The 25,772-nt window shown below is 34.5% G+C and overlaps 3 protein-coding genes across 3 annotated transcripts; 2 read left to right on the forward strand and 1 right to left on the reverse strand.

Annotated features, from left to right (window-relative positions):
• The first annotated feature begins 4,935 nt into the window (after positions 1-4,935).
• On the forward strand, positions 4,936-6,553 carry LOC129938408 (transcription factor Adf-1-like). The gene is made up of 4 exons (XM_056045947.1): positions 4,936-5,217; positions 5,282-5,414; positions 5,477-5,636; positions 5,700-6,553. Exons 1-4 carry the CDS (start codon positions 5,167-5,169, stop codon positions 5,815-5,817), a joined length of 462 nt encoding a protein of 153 aa, XP_055901922.1. The 5' UTR covers positions 4,936-5,166; the 3' UTR covers positions 5,818-6,553.
• Positions 6,554-12,569: 6,016 nt separating this feature from the next.
• On the forward strand, positions 12,570-15,074 carry LOC129938409 (uncharacterized). The gene is made up of 3 exons (XM_056045948.1): positions 12,570-12,934; positions 13,047-13,103; positions 13,173-15,074. The coding sequence occupies exons 1-3, from the start codon at positions 12,859-12,861 to the stop codon at positions 13,442-13,444; spliced, it is 405 nt and encodes a 134-aa protein (XP_055901923.1). The 5' UTR covers positions 12,570-12,858; the 3' UTR covers positions 13,445-15,074.
• Positions 15,075-16,042: 968 nt separating this feature from the next.
• Positions 16,043-25,558, reverse strand: LOC129938405 (activating signal cointegrator 1 complex subunit 3). The gene is made up of 6 exons (XM_056045943.1): positions 25,312-25,558; positions 19,231-24,615; positions 17,288-17,456; positions 16,874-17,161; positions 16,677-16,805; positions 16,043-16,623 (listed from the first exon to the last, which is right to left on the reverse strand). Exons 1-6 carry the CDS (start codon positions 25,428-25,430, stop codon positions 16,330-16,332), a joined length of 6,384 nt encoding a protein of 2,127 aa, XP_055901918.1. The 5' UTR covers positions 25,431-25,558; the 3' UTR covers positions 16,043-16,329.
• Positions 25,559-25,772: the final 214 nt, after the last annotated feature.

Here is a 25,772-nt window from a genome sequence, read left to right on the forward strand (position 1 = left end):
TTCTTGACTTTTCGAATTAAGTAGAAACTCGAGTTAGGTGAATTTCGACAAGCTTAAGCTCAAATATGAAAGATTAATATCTATAGAGTTCAATGATCCCGGAAAGAGGAAATTTGCAGGATTTCTTTTCGTTGGATGGCTGCAAAGCTTAAGGAAAGCGAAATAAAGAACAAAGGCGTATATAATTTATTAACTACTAAGCAGTTAAAGCGACCATAAGTCCAGCTAACGTAATCTTGTCCAAACGATTATTTTATTCGAAACAAAGAAACTCTTAATTTTCGTTGTCGGTGGTACTTACGATTTTTTTTATTCGAAAGTCTTATACTCACGTATAGTTTTTTATAAAAAGCTAAAATTTTCTTTGGAAAAAATCTTGAAAGTTTAACAATGAAGTGAGTTGCAATTCATAAATTGCATATAAGCAATTTTAAATAAAATTCTCGGTAAGAATAAATTAACTTTTTTTTTTGAAAGGGTTAGTGATTTTCTTTTTATATAATTTAAATTGGCAATCGGAAATAAAGGCTTCCCGATGTATTCATAGCTTACTTACTTACTTAAGGTGGCGCTACAGTCCGGGGCGGACCTGGGCCTCAACCAACATGCGTGTCCAGCCAGCTCGGTCCCTAGCTAGCTGTCTCCAGTTTCGCACGCCAAGTTGGTTGACGTCCTCTATCACCTGTCACCGCGGTCTTCCTCTACTGCGCCGTCCCTCGGAATTGGATTCGAAGACCTTCCGGGCTGGAGCGGTGATGTCCATCCGCTCTACATGATGGATTCATAGCGGTTCCCGGAAAACTTATTAACACAAAAAAAACAGTCTATAGCAGGCAGCTGAATAACAGTTTGAGCAGTGCAGGAACTTCGTTCCATAACCAGGCTTAGTTCAGAATTTGTGGAAAGTTAGGAGGTCACATAAGTGCTGAGTTTGGCTTCGCAAATTTATTCAGCCCCCATAGTACAGAGGTTTAAACCGCCGCGCAGTCGTTCTTTGACTTCCGCACAGAGAAGAAGTAATTAGCAGCTAAATTTAAATTGAACAAAGAAGTGCATTTGTAGTGTTTGCGATTAAGAAGGTAGTGTGTCAATTTTTATTTTACTAATTGGCAGCCTAGTGGAGGTGGCGTCCGGAGTCAGTCGTTCTTTGAGTTCCAAAGTGTGAAGAAGTATTTTTAAATTGTATTTCAAAGTTAAAAAAGTGCAAGTGATAAATAAGAAGCAAACTTGGCAGGTAACCACCATCAAAATTAACAAATGATAGCCCAGTGGAGGTGGCGTCCGAAGACCCGTCAAATCTTTGGTCGATAAGTCTTCTTCCGACTATCAGCAAAGTTTTCGAAAAAATCATCAATATGGCTTTGTCTAAGTGGGCTGCGGACAACAAAATAATTCCGGATAAACAGTTCGGGTTCAAGGCGGGTCATGACACAATTCATGCTGCGTCTAAACTCGTTTCAGATATCCAATGGAATAAATCAAAACAACAATGCACAGGTGCTGTTCTGGTTGCTTTGGAAAAGGCCTTTGACACCGTATGGTTAGAGGGTCTTTACCTAAAACTGAGCAGGCTTGGCATAAGCAAGCTATTGTTGTATACACTTTATGATATGCTTGACGGTAGAAAGTTTGTTGTCAAAAGTGGCAATGTAACTTCTACCACAACATTCTCAATTAAAAATGGTCTTCAACAGGGAGCGGTGAATTCGCCGATTCTCTTTAGCTTTTGCACCAGTGATCTGATATGTAGTCTTACAAAGGCAATTGCGTACGCTGACAAATTAATTGCGTACAGAATGGCCCGAATGGTTAAGGTTATAAGAATTCACTTGCAGCGTGATTTCGACAAGATTCATTGATATTGCGACGACTGGAAACTGAAAATAAATGTCCAGAAGTCGGAGACAATTCTGTTTCGCACTCCGTTGGCTAGGGCCATGAGGGTTACGTGCAAGAATTGGCGCAAGGTGGTCATCGTTGATCTTCACTGGCAGCCATTAGCGAGCAAAAGGTTAGTAAAGTACCTCAGTATCTGGTTAGATCAGTATTAATATTTCAACAGAAATATAAATGCTGCTCTGACCAGGGCCAGAAAAGCCTTAGCTCTGACGAAACGGCTGTTTTACAGCAGTCGGCTTGACCCTCATTGGCCGATGATCGTTTATGGTTGTCTTGTGTGGGTCAACGTTGCCACTTCCTAGATGGAAAAGTTTCGAGTGTTCGAACGGCAGTGTTTACGTTGCTTTACTGGCTTATGTCGAACAGCCGAATCTTCTTATGTGCATTAATATTCCAACGAGGTCCTATACAACTGGGCACGAATCAACAGAATTGACAATTTCGTGATAAAACTCGTTCGAGGTCACATTGCAAGAGCTATGTCTTCAACCAACAATTTAATTTTCATTACGTTCTATCCAAACGACGAGTATTTTGAGAGTGAACGCTTTAGCGGCTTCACTACATCAGAGGTATTCCTCTTTTTAGTTAGATGCGGTCTGATACAGGATAGATTGGCAGTTCCACTAATCTACCACGTCAGACGTTGAACCGTAGATAGGCGACTCCTGTACAATCGGGACGTCATGGCACAAGGCTAAGCAGAGCTCCTTAGGTTCAGTAGGGCTGTGTCCGAACGGAACCGAACTGATAGGGTGAAGCAGGAGAATCAGTTTTGGTGGCTTCAATCAGCACTTGATAGTGGATAGTCGGGTTTTACATACTTGTTTTATAGTTTTAGGGTTTAGTTTAAAGTAGAATAGGCATGGTGACACAAAAAGAAATATAACAAAAAATACAAAAAAAAGAAAAAAACATGGAATAAAAACAAAAAAAAACATGAAAATATAAAAAACAAAAAATGTTAGATAGTTAGATTTGCTGCTGTGGTTGTTCTAGTTTTAAGAAGTTTGTAGGTAGAATAGGTGGTTTAAGTTAGCTTTAAGTTTTATATTAAGGACCTTATTTGAAATAGTTTTAAATAAAAATAAATAAAGTGCACGACTGGGTCGCACGAACTTGCTACTGTAAGCTAAGAGTATGTTTAAAAAAGTACTTACATAAGATTAAAAAATATACCTGTAAAATAAGTTTGGTTTCAAAAATTTGATTTGTCAAAAAACTGCGCGATTTTTGTATATGAAAACAATAGTACTCTCATGAGCAGAACGTTTTTGGGCGACCAGATGCCGATACGTTTTCGTTAGTATTGAAAGTGGAGAAATTCAGCGGGAGCGAGAGAAAAATATTATTCCCATTCCCATGAGCAGTAAGCAGAATAAGTGATATAATTAAATTTTAACCCAAAAAGTCAACACAATTTTCTTTATTCTATTTGAGTCTATCCTTGTGTATGTTTTCACATAAAGAGCTTACATATGAAATTTGATAAATATGATTTAAAATCATGAAAAATGAATTTACAATAAACCAGCATGGTGTTCAAAATATGCGTTTCGCCCCGATGCAATGGTTGGTTTATTGTAAATTCATTTTTCATGATTTTAAATCATATTTATTAAATTGACACAGTAGTTGTAGAGGTTGAACGTAATAACTTTATAGGTATAATGTGTATACGTTGAACAAGTGATTCTAATAGAAAATACATATACTCTTTCTTGTCCGTTTCTTTAACTTGTACTAAGTATTTATTTTTTTATATAGGCGAAGGCAAGTAAATGATGTGTGAAAGAATAATATTTTAAAATCATATATACAAAGGTACCAAGATAATACTGCTTGATAGACACTTTAAAATAGACTGTTGATTGAATATATCATATTCGTTTATCAGATGCAGTGGCGCTACACGACCATCGTTTGTATTTACAATAATTATAGCTATAAAAATACATAAATATGTAATAAATGCATTAATTTGGATAAAAGATGGGAATGTAATTAAAATGTTGTTAAAATAATGCGATCTTTCGGGCTCATGCACAGAATGTGATCTGGTGAGATGGGAGGGGGTTACATTTAATACAGTTAAAATAATTTAAAAAAAAACTATTTTAAGATTCAAAATTTTACATGTAAAATAAGTTTGTCTTCAAAAACTTAAAAGCCATTTTATAAATTAAAAAACCCTTGATTTTTCAAATTTTTTTTTGAAAATCGTTAGAGTGGTTTTTTCTCTTTTCTTGCAATTGTCTAGTGATGGTAAATATATTCTCTAGACTTGAATTTCGTAAAAAAAAGTTGACTCCTTTTTGAGATATAGAATTTTGAAAAAAAGTTCAATATTTTTTTAAAATCCAAACAATAAAAATTGCAATTTTGATAACCAAATATTGTTAAGGCAATATAAGAACGTATTCAAAAAAAATTCAAATCAGTTCATAAGTTGCTGAGAAAATTAAAAAAAAAAATAACAGTTCTATGAGCTTTACATTTTCTAAGGAATACAAAAATATTTTTTTCTTATTAATTTTAGAGAAAATTAAAAAGAAATTCAATCGGTTTTTTTTGAGAAAATTCGAATTTTCGTTTTTTGACCAAAAAAATTGTATGGGGGCCACTGTTAGTTATGATCTAAAAAACGTCTAACGCGAAACTACTCAATACCTTATCTTCCAAGTTTGAACTCAATCGACCCAATGATTTAGGCTGTAGGAGCGTGGACAGACAGACGAAACAGACCGGATGGATTCGCGGGACCCACTTTTTTCGACTTCTCTACCATCGTAATATCATGTTTGATTAAAATCTCGAGTTCGAAATTTTGCACGAATGCAAAACTTGCCATATAGATATTAATTTTTTTTCAAATTTTCCAATGAATACAAAAATAAATAAAATTTAAAGTTAAGTAAAATAGATCTTAGGGCCGAAAGGCATTAGTATTAAAGTAGTATTCACGTCGCGACCAACGAACGACGAATGAATTACAAAATGTTAGTTTATATACATTTAAAGACATATTTCCACACAAATTCTTAACAAAACTATAGCAACATAGTCTCTATTTGATTTATGATACATACTTTTACTTTTCAATATCATATATTAATAAATTTAAGAAAACAAATTTATTCGTCGCGAAAAAAATTTAAGTTGACACGAACTGTCAAACTTTATTAGCGTTCCACATTATCCACACTCGCAACGAATAAAATAATCGCTCGTACCTAACCTTAAATAATCATTCTTGTTTTGGTTTCGATGGTGAATGGTGTTCGGCTGTGGCTTCTTGAAAAAAATATGGATAAAAACGTAAAGAAAATTTGATTGATAATAAAATTCAAATGAGTATCATATATATATAAAATAATTCCAGGAGTTTGATGAAAGGTTAATTTTAGAAGTGGAGGCCAATCCAGTGCATTACAATAAAGCCGACCCTTTCTATTCCGATAGAAATAAGAAGGAACAAATTTGGAATTACATTGGATATGTTTTGAATGCAGATGGTAATTAAAAAAAATATTGCAGGGAATATTTCATGCGCTAAAGAAAACATTTTTTATTTCAGTAACAACGTGCAAAGATAGGTGGAAGAATTTGAGAAATACATTCTCGAAATATTATAAAAAAGAAAAAAATGTGCCGAGTGGGTCGCAGGCATATGCGAAGAAGCCATGGCCGTATTTTGAAATAATGAAGTTTTTAGTTCCGAACATCGAAGTGCCAAGGTAATTTTAAAATAGCTTTTGTTGAATGTTTTTAGTTAATGTTGGTGTGTCTTTGTTTTCTAGAACTGTCGGGAATATGGCACGAGGAAAAGAAAACTCTTTCCAATTGCAGGATGATACCGAGGACTCATTCCCTACGGTTTCGTGCTGGACTTCGGAAACACCATCACCACCAGCATGAAAGAGAAAAAGGGAGTCTGATACCGAAAAGGTTTTGGCGGCATTGACTCAAATCAATGAGCCAGAGTCAACTCCGCTGGAGACATTTTTTTTGTCACTCGCACAACGTGCCAGTTCTTGGACCCGGCGGAAGCAATCAAAACTTGAGGCGCAGACATTGAATGTCTTTCATCAAATTGAATTTGAAGACGACTAAAATGTTTGATGTGATATATTTTACTTTTTCTTGTTTTTATTAGTTTTTAGTTTTGTGAAGTGTAAATTTATTTTTAGTGCAGGAAGCATATTTTTATTTCTATTTATTTTTATGTCAAATTAGTTGTAAGTTTTTTTTTAAATATGAAGACTGAAATTTTAAATGTAATTTTATTTTACTTTTGCTTGTTTTTTTAATTAGTTTTTAGTTTTATGAAATGTACATTTTTTGTTAGTGCAGGAAGCATATTTTTATTTCTGTTTATTTTTATTTGAAATAAGTCCTAAGGTTTATTTAAATTATGGAGTATATTTTTTATTTATGTTTTGTAAATATAGAAGAGGCACAAGTTAATTGAATTAAAATTAATTCTTTTTGGTAAAATGAATAACGTCTTTTAACTAATATTGTTTCATTAAATCATATCGTATTGAAAGCTAACACTTCCTTCCTCCAAGCACCAGTTAACAAACTTTCCTCGAACATCATATCCTGAAGCAAGTGTTGACTTTAAAATCGAATCTTCTGAATCTTGGATAGGATTTTCTTGTTCAAACATATTTCTATGTTTTTTTTTGTCTGAGAAAATTGTGGAGGATGCAACAGCTTAGAATTATTCGATTACCTGATTCTTTGCCAACTTCCAACCGTTTCATGAGAATTCTCCAAGTATGGGCCATGATGCCAAACGCATTTTCAACCACTCTCCTAGCTCTAGATAATCTGTAAAAGAAAAAGGTTATTCAAATAAATACATATTTACAAGTGTAAATATTTAAGTATTGCCTATAGTTAAAAATTCTTTCCCCTTGTGAGAGATTTCGGCCAGGAAAAGGTCTCAAGATTGTTGACTTCAGTGCAAAGCCTTCATCTCCAATGATAACATAGTTTAATTTTGTGGTTGTTCCAGGAAGAGGTGAATCCTCTGGAATATTCAGTTCTGTAGAATTATTGAGCCAAGCGTTGCTAAAAGGACTGCAACTGAAAACTGTCGAATCCGCGTTACTGCCATAAGCTCCTATGTCCACCATTAAAAATCGATATTTTGCATCCACAACTGCCATCAGGTTGTACGAAAATGTTTTTTTATAATTGAAATAAAAACTTCCACTTTTTTTTGGAGCAAACGTTAAAACATGTTTGCCTTCTACAGCACGTAAGCAATTCGGAAAGTTCCAGCGCTCAAAAAATTCTAATGAAATTTTTTCCAATCGTCTTTTGAAAGTGAACTGGGTATGGCGATTTCTAAGCAATTGGCGTTGATAGCCTCAAGGGTAGTATCTATTACTTTTTTTACGGTGGACACTCCCATTCGAAATCTGTAGGCAAGGTCGACAAAGCTTGCACCAGTAGCTAAGAATCTGGAAAAATTATAATCTTTAACAAATTTGAAACAACTTTATATTGTACAAGGACAATAGCTCTTACCTCAAAGTAATTACTAACTTTTCCTTGGCGCAAATAATGACGTTTCTAAAGCTAGTAAGTTTCGCAACCAAGTTTTTCTTCACCAAGCTCAAAATGTAGTCAAATGTTTCCTTTGACATCCTAAAATATGTAAAGAACTGTTCGGGATATTTTTCCAGCATTCTTATTAAGGAAACATATTCTCCTTCAATTTTCCGATTTGCATTAAATGGATGAACATGAAATCTTTTCCTTGTTTTGTTTATTAACAAGGAAACCAATCATTTTTTTTTAAACAAATATAGTTTCGACCGCATGTTCTCACTCGTTCGTTTTCAAAACAAAATAATGATAAACACAAAAAAAACATAAGTCAAACTTCATTCGCGACGAATTAAAAACTCTCATGTGAAAGAAATGTCAAAATCGACGAATATTCGTTCATTGTTGGTCGTTGGTCGTGCTCATGTGAATAATGCTTAAGTGTTATAGTTTAACTTAGAGTGTCCGTATGGGACCATTAAGTTAGTTGTAAGTTATGGATAATTAGGCTAGTTTTATGAATTTTTGTCTTGCTTTAAGATAGGTTTAAGAATGAATTAATAAAAATGAATTAAAAAATCGCCGACAAAAAGTACCAGAGGAAAGCTTGCTTCAGTTCGACCACCGTCATCTATTATATATATTTTTTTATTTCTTTAAATTTTAAATAATTTTGCGTTAAACTTAACTTAAAAATTAAATTATTGTGGTGATAATAATATCTGCTTCAAGCCAAAAATCTTTTAATGAAATACGTTTCGGGAAACGTTAAATAAAATTTTGTTACATTTTTGTTTGAAGCTAACAGTGAACAATTTCGTAAATCTTGTAACCTACGTTAAACTATTCACTGACCATAGCCTTCCAGCAGCAGTCGACACAATAGAGCAGAAGAACGGGTAAGTCGATTTTCTTTTAGTATATACATAAACATTTTCTTCGCAAATCGTGGGACCAAAGATCTTTAAAAACAAAAAAACAAAAATGAAAAACCAACACAGAGAAGAGAGTAGTGGCCAATCATGGACCCTCCTCTGCTGTTCGTAGCAACGAGAGTGAAAAAGAAGCGATACCTAATTCCAGTAGTGGCAGGATTGTGAATAATGGCCCTACCACTACTAATGAGAGAACATCTAGAAATGGAAAGGGGAAATTCTCAAAAAGCCTATATAGACAATGGCGAAAAGCTAAAGGCCTCTGGTGCATCATCGGGAGCTGAAAGGACACCACAGCGAACCACTATCGTCGCATGGGCTAAACGCATACTTGTTGCAAAAAGGACCAATAAGGACTCTACGTCCAAACGAGAAAGGTCTCTTCAGGGGGCCGTACCGACACCAAAACGGCCTCGAGTGCACAACACTGGCATTCCCCTCAATCCAATCAAGAAACAAGCCAGTTTCAGTGACGTCGCGGAGGGTAAAGTCGTGGTTCGGGTCATTGGCAGGAACGATGATGATGGCACAATATTGGGTGATTTTTGGCAGTTGGTCAAGGTAAAGCTCTCGTTTGGCTTTTTAAGCATTTTGAAGGAGCTTCGAGGACCACTTGCTTCCATAAGCGATGGGGGTTGGCATCAATTATATGTCAAACTCATGGTTTGTGGCGACAAGAGGTCTTGTGACCTATGCAAGTTTGGTGTCAGCCGGTAAGGTGAGGTTTGGCCAGGTTGTCGCTATGGAAGACATACCTAGCAGACCTAGAGCCTCATTTGAATTCCAATCGAAGCTGCTGGTATTGAGGACATTTTCGAGATGAGGCTTGTAACCCGTCCCTTCCGACGCATAACTGGAAGATAGCCAAGCTAGAGGAAGTGAAGGGTCTTCATAGGAGTGCCATTGTAGTACTCAACAATGAGTCCTTGGTCCCTCTAGCCCTTAACTCTATAAACTATGTCTTCGAATCCATTAAAATTTGAATTTACACAAAAAATGAGGTTAACGCCGATAGCAGGCCCCCTACAATAACCGAATGTGAAGTCGCGAATGGTGGGTCTTGGACGTCATCTTCTATACTAACAGAGGGTTACGATGCACCCATGCCGTTTAAAATCGCGTCTCCACCCTTTAAAAATATTGAATACGCAAATAACTAGAACGATCACACATCAAACTAATTTGGCAGCACCAAACAAAAGTATCTACATCTACATCTTTTTGTATTTTGTTGTACTTGAATACATTCGTTCTGTCTAGAAAGTTCTCTCTTAATTTAACAATCTTTTATTATTATTAAAACTTATTTTTAATCAAGTTGTTGTTTGTTTCATTTACTGGTTCTGTATTTCTTCAAAAAAGTCGTAGAAAGTTCATCCTTAATGGAGACTGAGGACGCCCTTGACATGATCCTTCTAGCGAAGACGAACATAGCAAGGCTGGAAACAACCAAAGGAAGTTTCTGGCTAGTGTCGGCCTGTATTGGACATGACCACTTTGGACCTCTCCCTGGAAAGGCAAAGGATCCACCTAATTATTGGGAGCGATGTTAACGCTCATCATACTGTATGGGGTAGTACGAACATCAACGACAGAGACGAGTCTCTTTTTGTTTATATTCCTTGTACTAACCTCTAAGTTATGTTGGAAATGAAACAACCTTCATAACTAAAACTATACAAGAAGTCTTAGACATGGCTCTTGTCTCAGATACTATACACCATATGATCTTGGACTGGAAAGTATTAAAAGAACACTCGTTCTCTGATCATAGATATATCCAGTTCAATATAAATGTGGATGATAACCCGAGTCCATTGACTTTTCGAAACTATCAGAAAATTGACTTGGCTTCATACAGGAACTCATTACAGAGTTTACTAGAACCTGGACTATCTAGTCCTTCCTCTTACGCTTATGAAATTGAAAACAAAGTCAATAACCTAACCTCAGCTATGAACAGATCGCTAGAATTTGCTTGTCCACTTATACACATAATAGGATAGATGAAACCACAATGGTGGGTCTCAGAGCTTGACTCGCTCAGGAAAGAATGCAGGAAACTTCAACCGGGCCAAAGCCGCAAGACTAGCCTCTCACTGGGACTCTTACAAACAATCCCTAAAAATCTACAAGAAGGCACTTAGGAAATATAAGCAATCTTCTTGGCGATCCTTCTGTGGCACAATAGAAGAAACTTCTGAAGCCTCTAGGTTACGGAAAACTCTTTCAACTAGTCCAGCGATGCCAAGCTGCTTGAAAAATGCAGATGGCTCCTTTACAAATTCAAGTAATGAATCGCTGAACTTACTATTGCACACTCACATTCCTGGTAGTTCTCTTATCAAAACTTGCAACAATTATATATGTTCAAGTTCAAATACAACATATGCACAAGGTGTGATCACAATTGACAAGCTACAATAGGCTCTCAACAGCTTCAAACCAATTAAATCTGCAGGACTAGATGCACCAATCCTTGAGGCAATTTTTACCCTCTGTCTTTACCTGGTCTATGTTCCCTCGGCATGGAGAGAAGTTAAAGATGTTTTTATGCCCAAAGCAGGTAAATGCTCGCAAGTCAATCCTAAAAATCTATGACATATAAGTCTATCATCATTAATTCTTAAGACCGTTGGAAGATTGATTAATATCCATTTAAGGGAAATTATTGATACAAGACTTCTGTCTTCGTTTCAACATGCCTTCTGTTAATTTAAATCGGTGGAAACAGCGTTACACACCTTAGTACGCACCGTCGAATATTCCCTCCATCATAAATAGTTCACTATGGTTGCTTTCCTTGGCAACGAAGGTGCCTTTAACAACGTGGACACATCTGCAATCACATCTGCACTGACATCTCTAAATGTAGAGAGTTCGCTTCGGAAGTTAATTCATTTAATGCTTACTAGCAGAATAATTAACTCAAAACTGGTCAACTCTTCTGGTAGACGATTCGTTAGTAGAGGGACACCGTAAGGTGTTGTTCTACCCACTTTCCTCTGGAACCTAGTGGTGAATGAAATCCTAACTAGTCTGGATGCGGAGGGCTTCAGAGTGATGGGCTATACGGACGATGTTGCTATAGCAGTTGCAGGAAAGTATCTTAACATCCTAATAGAACTCTTGCAAAATGCCTTGGACAAACTAATACTTTGGGCGGATAGGCGTTGGACTGGGTGTTAACCCACACAAAACCGATTTGGTCTTATTTTCGAGGAGATACAAAATTCCATTTGTCATTCCTCACTATATTAAAGGAATCCAATTAAAATTCTCAGGCGAGGCTTAATACCTTGGTCTTATCTTAGATAAAAAACTAAATCGCGCATTGGCTGTACACATCGGTAATCAGACCGATTTTAATGTACGGTGTGGCAGTATGGTAGACTGCTGTAAAGAAAGGTATAAACAGGGATAAGCTAAATAAAGTCCAACGTTCAGCTTGCCTATGTATAAGCGGATCGCTTCGCACGACCCCATTTGCGGCACTGGACACCTTACTCTACCTAACACCTCTTGACATATTTAGCAAACAAATAGCTGCAAGCTCTGCTTTTCGCCTCAAAGCTTCGTCGCAGCGGAGTAACAATAACATTGGTCACTCCGTAATTCTTAGGTATTTAGAATCAATTCCAAAGCACACAGACTACACCATCCCACAACTGCAATTCTACAGAAATTTCCAGATTTCTATACCTCCCAGATCTTTTTGTGGGGATAGGACTTTCCTGCAAGATGAGTCAATCCATTTCTATACAGATGGGTCAAAAAAAAAGAAGGGGTTGATGGAGGTGTGTACTCTGAACGACTGAAATTAAGTCTCTCATTCCGCTTTCCCAATTCTTGTAGCATGTTCCAGGCGAAACTTTTGGCGATAAAGGAAGTCCTGTCCTGGTTTAAAGAAAACGTGATATCGACATCCTGATATCCGTATTTTCTCAGATAAGCAGGTCGCTCTCAAATCTCTGGACTCTGTCTCTACAAACTCTATAACAGTCCATAACTGTCGATCATCTCTACAGTACAGCCCATCCTACCACGTTTGGCACGTATTGGCATACCAATAGCTACTTGTAAATTGTTGCTAATGCAAGACGCTGTGAGGAGGGCAGGCACCAGATGGAACAACATCAATATGTGAGGCGTTCAGAATAATAATGGTCTAAATCCACTTTTTAAGAAAAATCGAGATTTTACCTTTAAACACATTATTATAATGTGTACCTTATAAAAAAAAAGATCAGCGTCAAAAATGTGCTGTTACTCTTTTTATCAAAATTTCAGTTTAAAAATGGAACAAGTGGAACTATCCGTATAAAAGTGAAACATGTTTCAAATTGTTCTTCCATTTTTTTTGCCATTACCATTGAATGAGGAAAATTGAATGTGTAATCAACTGCAAGTGCATAACCTTTCTTAAAATAAAGTTTTTTTTAATACATACATATAATAAAGTATGAGTGATTTTAGTGTTTCTGATTTGGATTCTGAATACCTTCCAAGCTGTGAAGAAGAAAATGATGATTTTTCAAGTAAGTAAATTAAATCTTTTGAGCGAAACATAGCCTTAGCAAAATTTAATGTTGTTTAAAGCAATAATGATGAACTGTTATCTTTTTTATAAAAAAAATTGTTGTATCGTAGGTCCTATTATTGACAACTTCGAACCGTTATGTATTGAAACTGCGGGACCATCAACTGGTAATAAATATTCTTTTAATAAAAAATATGTGAATATTGTTGTATAAAAATGTTTTATTTACATTTTAGATTATAATTCAAATTCAAATACTCCTGGTGAGTCACCTATTTTACAAAATGAAACTGCAGTCAACTCTGATACCCAATCCCATGCAGAAATCCTTACGAGTACACAAGAAAGTCTACATTCCGAACAAAACGAACAACTGAAAGGTAAGAAACGTTCAAGGAATGTAAAATCCTGGAAAGTAAATGAAAGAAAAGTGAAAAGAAACACGGGGCAGAAGTACATTACAGCAAAGGGTGTAACAGTTCCAAAAAAGAAATTTATAAAAATTTAGACTGTGGCTGCAGAAACAAGTGTTTTATTTCATTATCAGAGGAGGTTAGACAAAAATTATTTGACGAATTTTGGAGTCTTGGAGACTTAAGTTTACAAAATACATATCTCTATGGACTAGTTAAATCAAGTCCTATACGCCAAAATCGTCACAGGGGGGCTTCACTCAGAAACCAATTTTTTTTTCAAATATTTCCTAAAAAGTGAAAACATTACCAAAGCAGTATGCAAAAAGTATTTCCTAGCTACATTCAATACCACTAATGGAAGACTTTTTAGATGTATTTCTAAAAAAATGCATCGGAGTGCAGTCAAGAACGACGTGGTAGAACGTCCTCTAGAGAATTAGACGACTCTGATGTTATAGCTCATATACAGAGCTTTCCGGCGTACCAGAGCCACTATTCTAGGGAAAAAAACCCTAACAGAAAATACCTTAATAGTGAACTGACGGTGAAAAAAATGTACGATTTATATAAAGAGAATTGTATAAAGGAAAAAACTGAACCCAAAAAACTTAAATACTATTACCAAATTTTCAACACAAAGTTTAACTTACACTTTAAGCCTCCACATCAAGATACTTCTAAGCTTTGCGATGAACTTGATCTAAAAATAAAAGCTGCAAGCGATGAGGATATTAAGAAAAGTTTATGTCTCCAGAAAGATGATCATCAGCGTTTGGCAGATACAGCTAGGGATTCCCTAAAAAACCACTCAAAAAGAGTAGAGGAAGCATATATAATCACTTTCGACCTACAGAAGGCTCTTCCTTTTCCTAAGCTAACAGTGTCTGTAGCCTAATATAAAAGAAACTTATATTTATATAATTTTGGTATATATAATGTGAATAATAACATAGGATATATGTACGTATGGGATGAAACTACAGGAGGACGGGGATCTCAGCACATTGCAACTTGTTTAGTCAAACATTTAAAACAAAACGCTGCATCTCATTCCCATAATATTGCATACTCAGATTCCTGTACTGGTCAAAACAGGAACATAAAAACTAGCCTCTCTTTGTTAAGAGTTGTTCAGGATAATAACGTCAGCATCAATATCATTGATCTTAAATTCTTGGTGTCTGGTCATTCATATCTCCCAAACGACGGTGAATTCGGAGTTATAGAAACTGCTAGCCGAAGGTATAACCAAATCCACAGCCCAGAGCAATGGATTGAAATTATAAAAAATGCAAAACAAAAAGACCCACGTTTCACTGTAATTGAAATGCAGCGTGAAGAGTTTTTAAGTACGAATAATTTGGAAAAGGCAATCACAAACAGGAAAAGAACAATTTGTGGTCGTAGTTTTAGTTGGTATAACATAAGATGGCTTCGGTTTCAACGGACAGAGCCTCTGCTATTTCAATTTAAAGAGACATTGGATCCTGATGCAGAATTTTATAAAGTTAACCTATCAAAGAAGAGGACTGGCAAACCTTTACAAAATCTCTTAAATATTAATCAAGATAAACTTTATCCTTCAAGGAGAATTGTTACAGAAGCAAAAAAAAAGGATATGATGGATCTTTTGCCCTTCATCCCACCTGTGCATCATCAATTCTACAGAAATTTACCACTTCAAGGAGTAACTCGTTCATTAAAAATCAACAGAACAGAAGAAGACCGTAATAGGAAAGCAGGCCACGAGACCAGGCGTATTCTCAAATGATTTTTGCAGAAGGTGTATGGACCAGATAGAGGAAGAAACAGTTCTTCATCTTCTCTGCACATACCCTGCTCTGGCGCGAAAAGGCTAGAATTACCTAGGAGAATTCTTCTTAAACGATCTAAATCATATCAGCATAATCAGACTCTCACGTACCTAACCTAACCATACATATAGACACAAATTATTAATAGGGTGGGTAAACGAAAGTGTTCTTAAAAAAGAAAAGAAAAAAGATATACATAACTTCAAAGAAAAGGGGGGTTTTAACAAAAAGGGAAGTTGTAATTTTAAAACTAAGCGAGTAAAAGAGATATTGAAGATCAATTTTTTTTAATAAATCAAAGGCGATTCATATCGAATCAATTGGATTTCATTTGATTGCTACATACGATTAATTTTGTTTGTTAAAATAAATTAAATTTTTTTGTTGTGATAAATTATTTTTTTTGTAAAATTTAAGTTGAATTTTCACCACATACATATACACTTTGTGAATTAAAATTAAAGCATTTATTATATTATATTTTAATAAAAGAACATAATGGATTTTAAATGAAACTTAAAGCCATAACAATGATGGTTTAAGCTTTTTTGCATAAATGGATAAGAGAGTGAGGGGGGAAAATGAAGAATAAAAGCGAGGAAGACAACCAGGTAGGGAGGGTTACGTAAATATCTCGCGCATCATTACCATCGGGATGCTAGACTGGTTTTTTGCGATGAGTCCGGGGTCGAAGAACCTTTGCAACCGCTGAGCTACGGGTTTATTTAGGCAAGTCACGTTCCCACACAGGCAAAGCGGATCCTTACAGACGGTAATATACTGATAGGAAACTTTATATTCTATTTATATATTGAAAGTTTAATCCATATTTACATCTCTTGTTCACAGTTTTCTCAAACTTAAAGAACTTTAACATGTAGAACTACCGTTATTTATTTCTTTTCAATTCAATAAAAATTAAAAAAAAATGTTTTTTTATGGAGTTTTTAACTACTCAATTTCACCAAACATTCAGTTCTTAATTGAATTGCATTTAACATATTCTTTAAGTTTTATTCAAAACTAGCTTTAGGAAAGAACAGAATGATAACTATTTATTTTAATTAATTTCAAACAAATTTTACTTGATTGTAAGTCTGCAATGAATGTATACCATTTGCTTTGTATCGGTGAAGTTAAAAAGAAAATATTTTTGTTTAATATTACTGAATATTCATATGAATTTCGAATTGCTGATCCAAACCAATATAACAATCTGACATAACATATAAAGTAGAAATTAACTTCCTTTTCTGTATTGGAGCTTGGAAGAATAAACGATGTACTGAAAAACTACCTCCAACAGATATGCGTTTCATTGCTAAGAGTTCGTTGTTTGTCTGTGAGCCAAGTGTTAGGAACCACCCTTCATGTTTGGGTTTCGAATATTTAGGACAATAGACATAGGAGTTTTTAACATTTGCCTTTCGAACTAAACGAGCAATCAGTACATAAGTCTGTAAAGATAAAAAAGTAAGCATTTGAAATATTTGAATATCCTTATATGTACCTGATTTGAATTTATGTTGATCCATTCGATTTTTTCGAAATTGATTTTTCGAACGGAATATTGTTCGCTATTAAAACCTTGCTGTTGAATTTCAATTTCTACAAATAAGTCCGGTAGATTTTGAATTGTCTATTAAAAAATGAGTAAACATTTAAATTTCTCAAAAAAATGGCAATAACTCAAATCTGGACGCTTACTTTGTAAATATTTTCTATTGCAGGTTCATCGAAACATTCCCTTAGAGGAGCTAATTTTTCAAACTTATTCCTAGAAATCTCCTTTAGAACTGGTAAACTCAATTGGTCATGATTATATGGAGTAACATCTATTTTATAAAAGCAACTGATATTATTATCTGTTACATTTGGTAACGTTAAGAAAACTGGTTCATTAAACCATCTAGCTTGTATTACACACTGCGATAATATTTGCAATCTTAAAGTTACTGCAAGCCATCCTCGTTCAGCAGTATAATCCATCATAGCCTTGAAATATGAAGTGAAATTTCATCAAAAATGAGTACATATAAAAAAGTATGCATTAAAAGAATTTTGATATTTTAAATAATAGGTGAATATTTAAACTAATAATTTAAAGATCATTTGACTTACCTGCATTACACGTAAAGCTTGGTCCAGCACAGACTTCGTGTCGGTTAAGTAATCTAAATTCGGCAAGGGCAAACGCATAATATGAGCTTGAAGTAAAAGAAATGTTTTGATATATGGAGATTCGAAGTTTGGTGATGTTGCCTTGTATCGACAAAGCTTCGCTAGTTCTCTGGTGCAAAAAATAAAAGTAAAATGATGATTATTAACTCTATTACAATAAATTTTATTACACTCTTTAAACTGTTTATATATACCAAGAATAAAATAAAATAAAATAAAATAAAGTCTTCAAATATGAAACAAATAAACAAGAATAGTTAATATGCAAATTAAATAATATCTACGTATATATCGCTTACAGGTTCATACACTTAGTGTCACATGAATAGGGACCACCTTTTTTCGTTTTCTATTTACTGATATTTCTTAAACCCTTAGGGTTTTTGGAAAAACCCGAATGTTGAATGAAGGAGGTATACATAAAGTTTATATTTCATACAAAAACTTTTGATTAATAAATAAATACAAGTTTTGTTGCGGTTTTCCGAAGAAAGTCATAGAAAGTATCTGTTTTGTGTCACATAAACAGGGACAAGATCTTAATATCGTGTTTTAAATCAGGGGTGGAATCGGCTAAGGTGAATATTGATAAATGACAGTCAAAATAATCGAATTTGATCTATATAAGATGATAATCAAATTGATACCTAAAAAGTTGTCACAACAAAAATGTGATAGTCAATTTCTTACAAATATGTATGTCGTTTCCGAATAGAGCTACTTTTTTTTACCTTTACAAAATTCCTTTGTATAACCATTATATCAATAATAATTAAGTATTTTTAATAAAATAATCAAATAAATTAAGTGCTCGTGGAAAAGGATATGTGAGGAATCAAATACTGTATTTTGCAGTTGAAGAGAAACGCATGGACAGTATTCGTCTAGCTCCACAGTCAAAGGCCTTTAATTTTTCAAACTTAACTTTATTCGTTCTTTTCTTATATTGTCTGTTAAGGGGAGCTGAAAAGTTGCTCAATGTTTGCTTGCATTTTTAAAGCTTTTTAAGGTTAAACTTAATTGCGTCATTTAATTGTATTATTTATTGTGCTTGCTTTAAATATGTCAAATATGGTTTGTGAATGGGGATATTAAGGCAGGCTGACGTGTATTTCAAAAACTGCATCCAGTTTTGGATTTTATTGAGTTGAACAAAAGGTTTATGATCTGTGTAGATAATGAAGTCTCTTCCATTCTTAAGTAAAAACGATTAATTGCCAAAAAGATGGATAATTCGATTATAAAGCCAGCAGTTTTTAATTTTGTATTCTTTTCACTTACTAGACGTTTGTCTTTTAGACTAAATTATCACATTATCGATTGAAGAATAAGAGAGTTTTTATAAACTACTATAAAGAAAGATTTTGTTTTGTGAACTATAGCCAGATCAGAAGGAAAGACAAATTTCTTGCATGTTTTCAGAAACCCCAAACATCTAGCAGCGTTTTTGACCACATCAAGTACGTGATATTTTCACAAGAGGTGGTGCTGATGCACTCGTTTTGTGTGCTTCACATGCATGTATTGAAGGTATTTTAAGCTGCTGTTGACCAAGTACATAGGACACGAAGACAGCTATTTTGGATTAAGTGAACTTTTTTTTAAAAATGGTTTACTCCCAAGGAAAATAAGAATAGATAGCTGCAAAATAAATGTATAATTATACGCCGAAGTCATAATCACCCGAAGATTTACAATTGGAAGTTTGTCTACCTATTGTAACAGATGGGAATTATCTATCAACAAAGCAAAATACAAATAATGGGGAATGGTTATATTTTGCAACACAACAAAATAATAATATCAAAAATGGTTATGTTGGTATATGCTTATTACGAGTAAAAGATTTGATTACTTTACTTATACGATTTTTGTATACTTACTTATTACTAGAATCCTCATTGTGACGAACCGGTTGTTGATCGAATTCATATGAATTGGATATAGCTAAAAGCAGATCACTTATGCTCATATCAAAAGTTACATTGTTTAAAAAATGTTTCATTGTGTTATGAGAAAGATAATAAAATGATGATATTCTGCCCAAAAATGTTGGCAATAGTGAATTTTTCGAAATCGATATGCAAGCGGCAGTTTCCAATTCCAACAAACATTTTTCAATTAATGAAGACAAATATGCATTCATATTTTGACAATCAACTGCTTTTAAATTATAATACGTTGGATTCCGCAAAAGCCTTCTGAAGAAGTATGTCCATGTTAAATATTCAACTGCAGATTCTTTTGTTTGTACCGTTCCTGATACGATTTCAGCATTTATATGGTCTGGTAAAACATTCAGAAGACTAGATTCCACGGGAAATGGGTCGTAAAGAAACTTTTTATAGTAATTTTTTTTAATGTCATGAACAAAAACAACTGCCACTCCTTCGTTATCAAATTGTGGTCTCCCAGCACGCCCCATCATTTGTAATACATCAGTAATAGGCATATCAACATACTTTTTTGTCTTGCTATCAAAGTACTCTGTTCCTTTTATCACTACAAGGTGTGCAGGTAAATTTACCCCCCAAGCCAATGTAGCAGTTGCGACAAGTATTTGAATTTTTTTTTTAAGAAATAAATCTTCAACACATTTTCTATCACTTTCTAAAAGTCCCGCATGGTGAAGACCTATTCCAAAAGCTAGACAAAATTTTAAATTTGAATCCTTAATATAATATAACATGTCTTGTATTTCTTCTTCTGGCACATGCAGAAATTGCTTTGGATTATCTTCTCCAGTTACATATGTAATTAGATCTAAAGCTGTTAATCGGGTCTGCCTTCGGGAGGAAACAAAAACAATGGCTGGCATTGAAGGTGAATACGTACGTATGGCTTGAAACGTAGGGCGGTTCATAGTTGCCATACGAGGGCAATAATGCTTTCCAGAGAAGCCATTTATGTGTACTGCTAGTGGAACTGGCCTTACTGAAGGTTTAAAGTTATATAAACCAGTTTCTTGAATACCAAGCCATCCAGCAAGATCTTGGGCGTTAGCCAATGCAGTCGAAAGTCCAATTATGCGGATCGATTTTTTTGTATTTGAAGATATAAAATTCGTACGTGTAACAATCACTTCGATAACAGGGCCACGGTCTTCACCTAGTAAGTGAATTTCATCGATAACAATTAAAGAAACATCTTTAACGTATTCCCTTGTTCGCCACGATCTACTTATGCTATCCCATTTTTCTGGAGTTGTGACAATTATTTGACTATTTTTAATGGCTTGAATATCTGGGCAAGTGTCACCAGTTAATTCAACAACATTTTTATTTGCATAGCTTTCAAATCTAATCTTCCAATCGTTTATTCTTTCTTTAACCAGAGACTTAAGTGGTGCCATGTATACAACTTTTGTTCTGTTGTTTTTTTCAAAAGCTCGAAATATTGCAATTTCCGCCACAATTGTTTTACCTGAACCAGTGGGGGCTCCCAATAGAATATTGTTGTCAGTATGATAAAGATTATGGAAAATTTGAGTCTGAATAGGATTGAAATGTGAAAATGAGTAAAGTTTTTCATATTGTTTATTCTTTAAAGCAGTCAATGCTAGAGGTTGCAGTGGTAAAAGTTCTGTAAGAGGAGGGTTATGTTCTGGAAGCAATAAATTTTTAAAACTGAGCGGATACACAGTTTTGCTCCCCAACCAAGTTTCACTAGTTATGCGAATAAAATATTGTGATGGAAGTGGTTCTCGAAGTGGAACTGTTATGGTCAAGTTTTGTTTATCTGCGTTTATAACTGTTTTTCGTAAGATCTGTACAAACTCTGAGTGATATATGAAATTCGTTTCAGGATCTTCTATCCATAGCCAAAAATTTTCACTCGTTTTGCCGTGTATTCGATCATTCCAAACAAAGCTAGCCCATATATCAATTGTTATGCGTAACACTGTTCGAGTTATGGGTTGTAAAGTAACATCTAATTCCAGAATTGGTAACTCATTAGCACACTGTAGCAAAATTGACGCATGCTTTTGATTGCGGAATATTTCTTTCGTTTCTGCGAAATTCATTTCTTTTAAGGTATACACGCTAAGACCACGACTTTCAACTTTTTCAATTATTTCATGAGGTAACAAGCTAAACTGACGCAGCGGAGTCTCAGTATTCCATATTTGTTTTTCAAACATTTGACTAATTTGCAACATCCTGCCAGCTAACATTGCATTATTATTACGCAGAACTATGGTGAATACAGCACGTGCTATTCGTACAACATTTTGAATAATATATGACATATCAGAAACAAGAGAAAATGATTTTATATAACCTCTAGAGAGATAAGTTTGCAATAGAATATTTACTTTTCCTGGTATATCATCTGAGCCTCCATTGCTCGAAAGTTTACAAGAATAGTGCCTGAGCTCATCTAGTTCTTCAAGCTCATCATCTCGAACTTTAAGCTGGTGAAATTCTTGTGCTTGTGATATCATATTAAAAATATCAGATTCAGTCATAAAAGGTTTCAAAAGATCATTAAATATTTCCACGGTATCATATTTTATATAAAAGTGCGAGGCCGTTCGTCCTAATTCCGTGATACTTAAATCGTTTGTTCGACTATTGTAACGAATCATTTTTGCTTTATCTAAACTGATAGCTGCTGTTGAAATTAGCATACGTCGCTTGTTTTCAAGAAGAGGATCTTTCTGAATTTCACTATATTCAATGCCATAGCAATGCGGATTTATTCGCATTCGAACAAATAAATAAGTATAACTTAACCATTCAACGGCCTCATCAATATTTGTTACAGTTCCTGACGCTACCTCAGCATTAAGGTTATCAGCTAAGCAGTGTATAAAATTTGACTCAATAGGAAATTGGTTAGTGAGTAGAGATAGATAATGCTGAAGTTTTTCATATGTTGTAATGATTGTTCCAACACCGCTACTGTCATATTGTGGTCGACCCGCTCTTCCAAATATTTGCAGCACGTCCAAAATTCCTAGGTCAATAAAAGAACCGTGCTTTGAATCATAAATATCAGTTCCTTTAATAATGACTGCATGTGCAGGCAAATTGACTCCCCAAGCGAGTGTAGCGGTACAGATGAGAACTTTAACATAACCCTCGGAAAAATATTTCTCTACTAAACGTCTATCGCTCCTCAGCATACCAGCATGATGAATACCTATACCACATTGAAACAACTCAACTAGTTGCCTATTTTTACTTTTTGAAATGGTTCTAATGGCTTGGCTCCAGCCTTTTGAATCTTTAGGAATAAATAAGGAGCTCTGATTCTTTTTCTGTGATTTTTCCCGCAAAACAGTGGCAGTTCTAACTGTGGCATTACGAGCATGCACAAAAACCATCACTTGATGATTTTTTTGTACCATTTCCAAACACTTATTGTAACAAATATCATCCATGTCGTTTAACTGTTGTATGGGTTTTACTGCTTTAATTCCGACAAAATTTGTATCTAAGGAAACTGGACGAAATCGACTATCGAAATAAAATAGTCCTTTCATTGGGTTTACACGTAGAAAATGAGCAACATCAATATAATTTGGTAGAGTAGCAGACAAACCAATAATTCGGATCATACTTTGAGAAGATTCCACCAATCGTAATGTCCTCGCAACAAGTGCTTCTACAACGGGTCCCCGCTCTCCATGTAATAAATGTACTTCATCTATTATGAGTAACTTAACCAGATTTATAATAGCTACTTCTCCAACTCCTTTACGTGAAACGACGTCCCACTTTTCAGGTGTTGTAACGAGAATATGTGTTTGTTGCATTTCTGTCTTCGTCAACTGCATATCGCCAGTAAACTCTCGAACATTAATATGAAGCGGTTTAAGAAGTTTCTGAAAATTCTCCGCTATTTCACACGCCAATGCTTTCATAGGAGCAATGTATACAATTTTAAATGCATCACGATTAATAACTCCATTTTCTAAATGAGATCGTATAATAGCAACAATTGTGAGCATGGCAATATTTGTTTTCCCAGCGCCTGTGGGGGCGCATATGAGCATATTGTTGTTAGAGTAATATGCCGTATTAAATACAACAGATTGAATACGATTTAGCTCCGTAATATTTCGAAAAACAATCTTACCAATATCATCTAAGTCTTTAATTTGTACTCTGTGGTTACCAATTGAAAGTGACTGTATCGCAACTCCTGGAATTTTTATTTCTTCATATTGCTTTGTTTCGATTCTCTCGGCACTCTCTGGTAACCTTATTTTACTACCTCCAATAAAGGCAGCACTTTGTTTCAATAGGAATTCATTGTCAAATACGTAAGGATATTGAGGAATATTTACACTTTCTTGTTTTTTTTTTACAGAAAGAAGTAAAGGCTTTGACTTTGCATTCTCAATCAGTTTTTTTTGTTGTTGTAACCGCAGTTGTAAAGGATTTACCGTCGTACTTAATGATAATGTTGATCTATCATCGGATTTGAGGATACGATTGATCTTTTTTTCGTCTCTTCGATTCTGCCTTTTTAAATCTCTCTCCAAAAGCGATTGCACAATTACTGACGCTGCAACAGTTGGTCTAGGTTCCATATTTTTTGAAAAACAATTTTGTTTTCTTTTTGAAATTTTTTCATGGCAAATATCAAGCTCTTTTATTACATTTTTCCGGTTTGCTAGAATTTTTAATGAAAGATCAATATTATTCAATCCAATCAGCTCACAAAGATCGTTTTGAATTTCTTCATTGTTATGCTTGGATTTTAGCAAATGTAAAACTTTTTTAACTAGAGCAATATTGCCCAGGCCCAATAATTGATCTCTGGATTCAAGGTGTTCTTGCATTTGGTAAAGGAACAATAACTTAGAGAGATTTTTCGTTTTAGCCTGGTCAGGAGAAATATCTTGAAGGTTCTTCACATTATTGAATTTAAATGTTGGCAATTCCACTGTAACATCAGAGCCCCAAAATGTTTGTTTTTTTGCTATTTCGTTTTTACGTTTTAATTGCTCTTCTATATTAATCCAATTGACATTACCCATATAAGTGCATATTTCGCTGACTAGTTGAAATATATGACAGTGGGATTTGTCGAGTATTATACCCAATCGTTTCGAAATTTCAACCAAATGAGACCTCTTTACTAGGTTTTCATCTTTACACACATTTAGAAATATGAGGACAGCTTCATCAATAATATCAGAATTTTCCTCTGCTATTGACTCTGAAATAACTCTTCGCAATTCTTTAAGAGGATATTTCAATTCCGGCATTTTTGATTCCAACGAGTCTATAATGGAGGAGGACATGTCATCGTTGCTAGAAAAAAGATTAAACAACAAATATATACAAATTTTATTTTATGTCATGGGATTTAGCCGGCCATTCAGGATACGATGGCAGAATTAAAAAAGCTGCGCAAATTGGGGTGTGCGTAGTGACCTAATGTTGTTAATTTAGTTGTGTTTGCTGTTTGCGCAGACAATTGTATAAATCAAAACAATTTGTATATTTGCTCAAGCAATTTGCGCAGTTGATTTTTGTCATCAACATGGATTCACGACACCAGACAGTCAGAGTGTAATCATCCATTGGAGATACCAACAGGTATTAATATTATGATTATAGAAGAAAAGTACTGTTTTTTTTTCAAACCAGCTAGAAAATAATCAAAAACATAATTCAATTTGTTATCTATACTATATAAAGTAACAAATCGCAAGAATACCCGAAAAAAGAAAGTTGTTGCTTTCTTATCTATTTGAGTAAAAACAAATTATCAATTCTGGCTTATCCAAATTTATTTTTCAACTGATTTAGAAATAAACACATGGTTTTATTCATTTAAGATCATGATATTGATACCTGTTGACATATTTTTTTTATGGGAAATTCATTGAAAGATACTGAATCGAAAAAAAAAACTTATCTCCAATTGTCACTACACTGACTGACTGCCAGGCCAATGGTTTGCAAATATATATAAATACATAACTCATAATTTAAATAACATACTTTAGTAAGGTTCGTCTTAGTTCCTTAATATGCTTCGTCTTAATTTGTTCTAGAAGCCTTATCTTTTCTAAATCAGTGTTTATTCGAAGATTCGTTGAAAACTTTGGATAGCCTTTCATTTTTAAGAAACGTTTTTTATAGTGGATTCTCGATACGGCTAAAATTATAAATGCACATCAACATTTGTACCTGGCCCTCTTTTTACCTAACTTAGAAATCAATTCAACATGAACAGTAACTGAAAAACGAAAACAACCATTAAAGACATTTCAAAAGAAGACTAGAAACATAGATGTCATTCTAGTTTGTTAACAAACTGAAACCTTAATATGCACGCACACATCTAATCGTAGCATCTCAGGATTATGGCTGAAACACAAACACGCTTCAGCATCGGCTTCGCCTGACGTTTACGAGTTCAGCCATATGAATTCAAAGCATGCTATGGCTATTACAATGAA

The sequence above is a fragment of the Eupeodes corollae genome, chromosome 1, assembly GCF_945859685.1.
Source record: "Eupeodes corollae chromosome 1, idEupCoro1.1, whole genome shotgun sequence".
NCBI classification, from domain to species: Eukaryota; Metazoa; Arthropoda; class Insecta; order Diptera; family Syrphidae; genus Eupeodes; species Eupeodes corollae.

Bases quoted from the DNA above. Each gene is read 5' to 3' on its own strand.
- LOC129938408 (XM_056045947.1), top strand. From the start codon at position 5,167: ATGGTGAATGGTGTTCGGCTGTGGCTTCTTGAAAAAAATATGGATAAA. The intron at 5,415-5,476 runs GTAATTAAAAAA...TTTTTATTTCAG, and splicing joins ATATGTTTTGAATGCAGATG to TAACAACGTGCAAAGATAGG. The intron at 5,637-5,699 runs GTAATTTTAAAA...TTTGTTTTCTAG, and splicing joins CCGAACATCGAAGTGCCAAG to AACTGTCGGGAATATGGCAC.
- LOC129938409 (XM_056045948.1), top strand. From the start codon at position 12,859: ATGAGTGATTTTAGTGTTTCTGATTTGGATTCTGAATACCTTCCAAGC. The intron at 12,935-13,046 runs GTAAGTAAATTA...GTTGTATCGTAG, and splicing joins AGAAAATGATGATTTTTCAA to GTCCTATTATTGACAACTTC. The intron at 13,104-13,172 runs GTAATAAATATT...TTTACATTTTAG, and splicing joins AACTGCGGGACCATCAACTG to ATTATAATTCAAATTCAAAT.
- LOC129938405 (XM_056045943.1), bottom strand. From the start codon at position 25,430: ATGAAAGGCTATCCAAAGTTTTCAACGAATCTTCGAATAAACACTGAT. The intron at 17,457-19,230 runs GTAAGTATACAA...TTTTTGCACCAG, and splicing joins AATGAGGATTCTAGTAATAA to AGAACTAGCGAAGCTTTGTC. The intron at 17,162-17,287 runs GTAAGTCAAATG...TCATATTTCAAG, and splicing joins AAGCTTTACGTGTAATGCAG to GCTATGATGGATTATACTGC.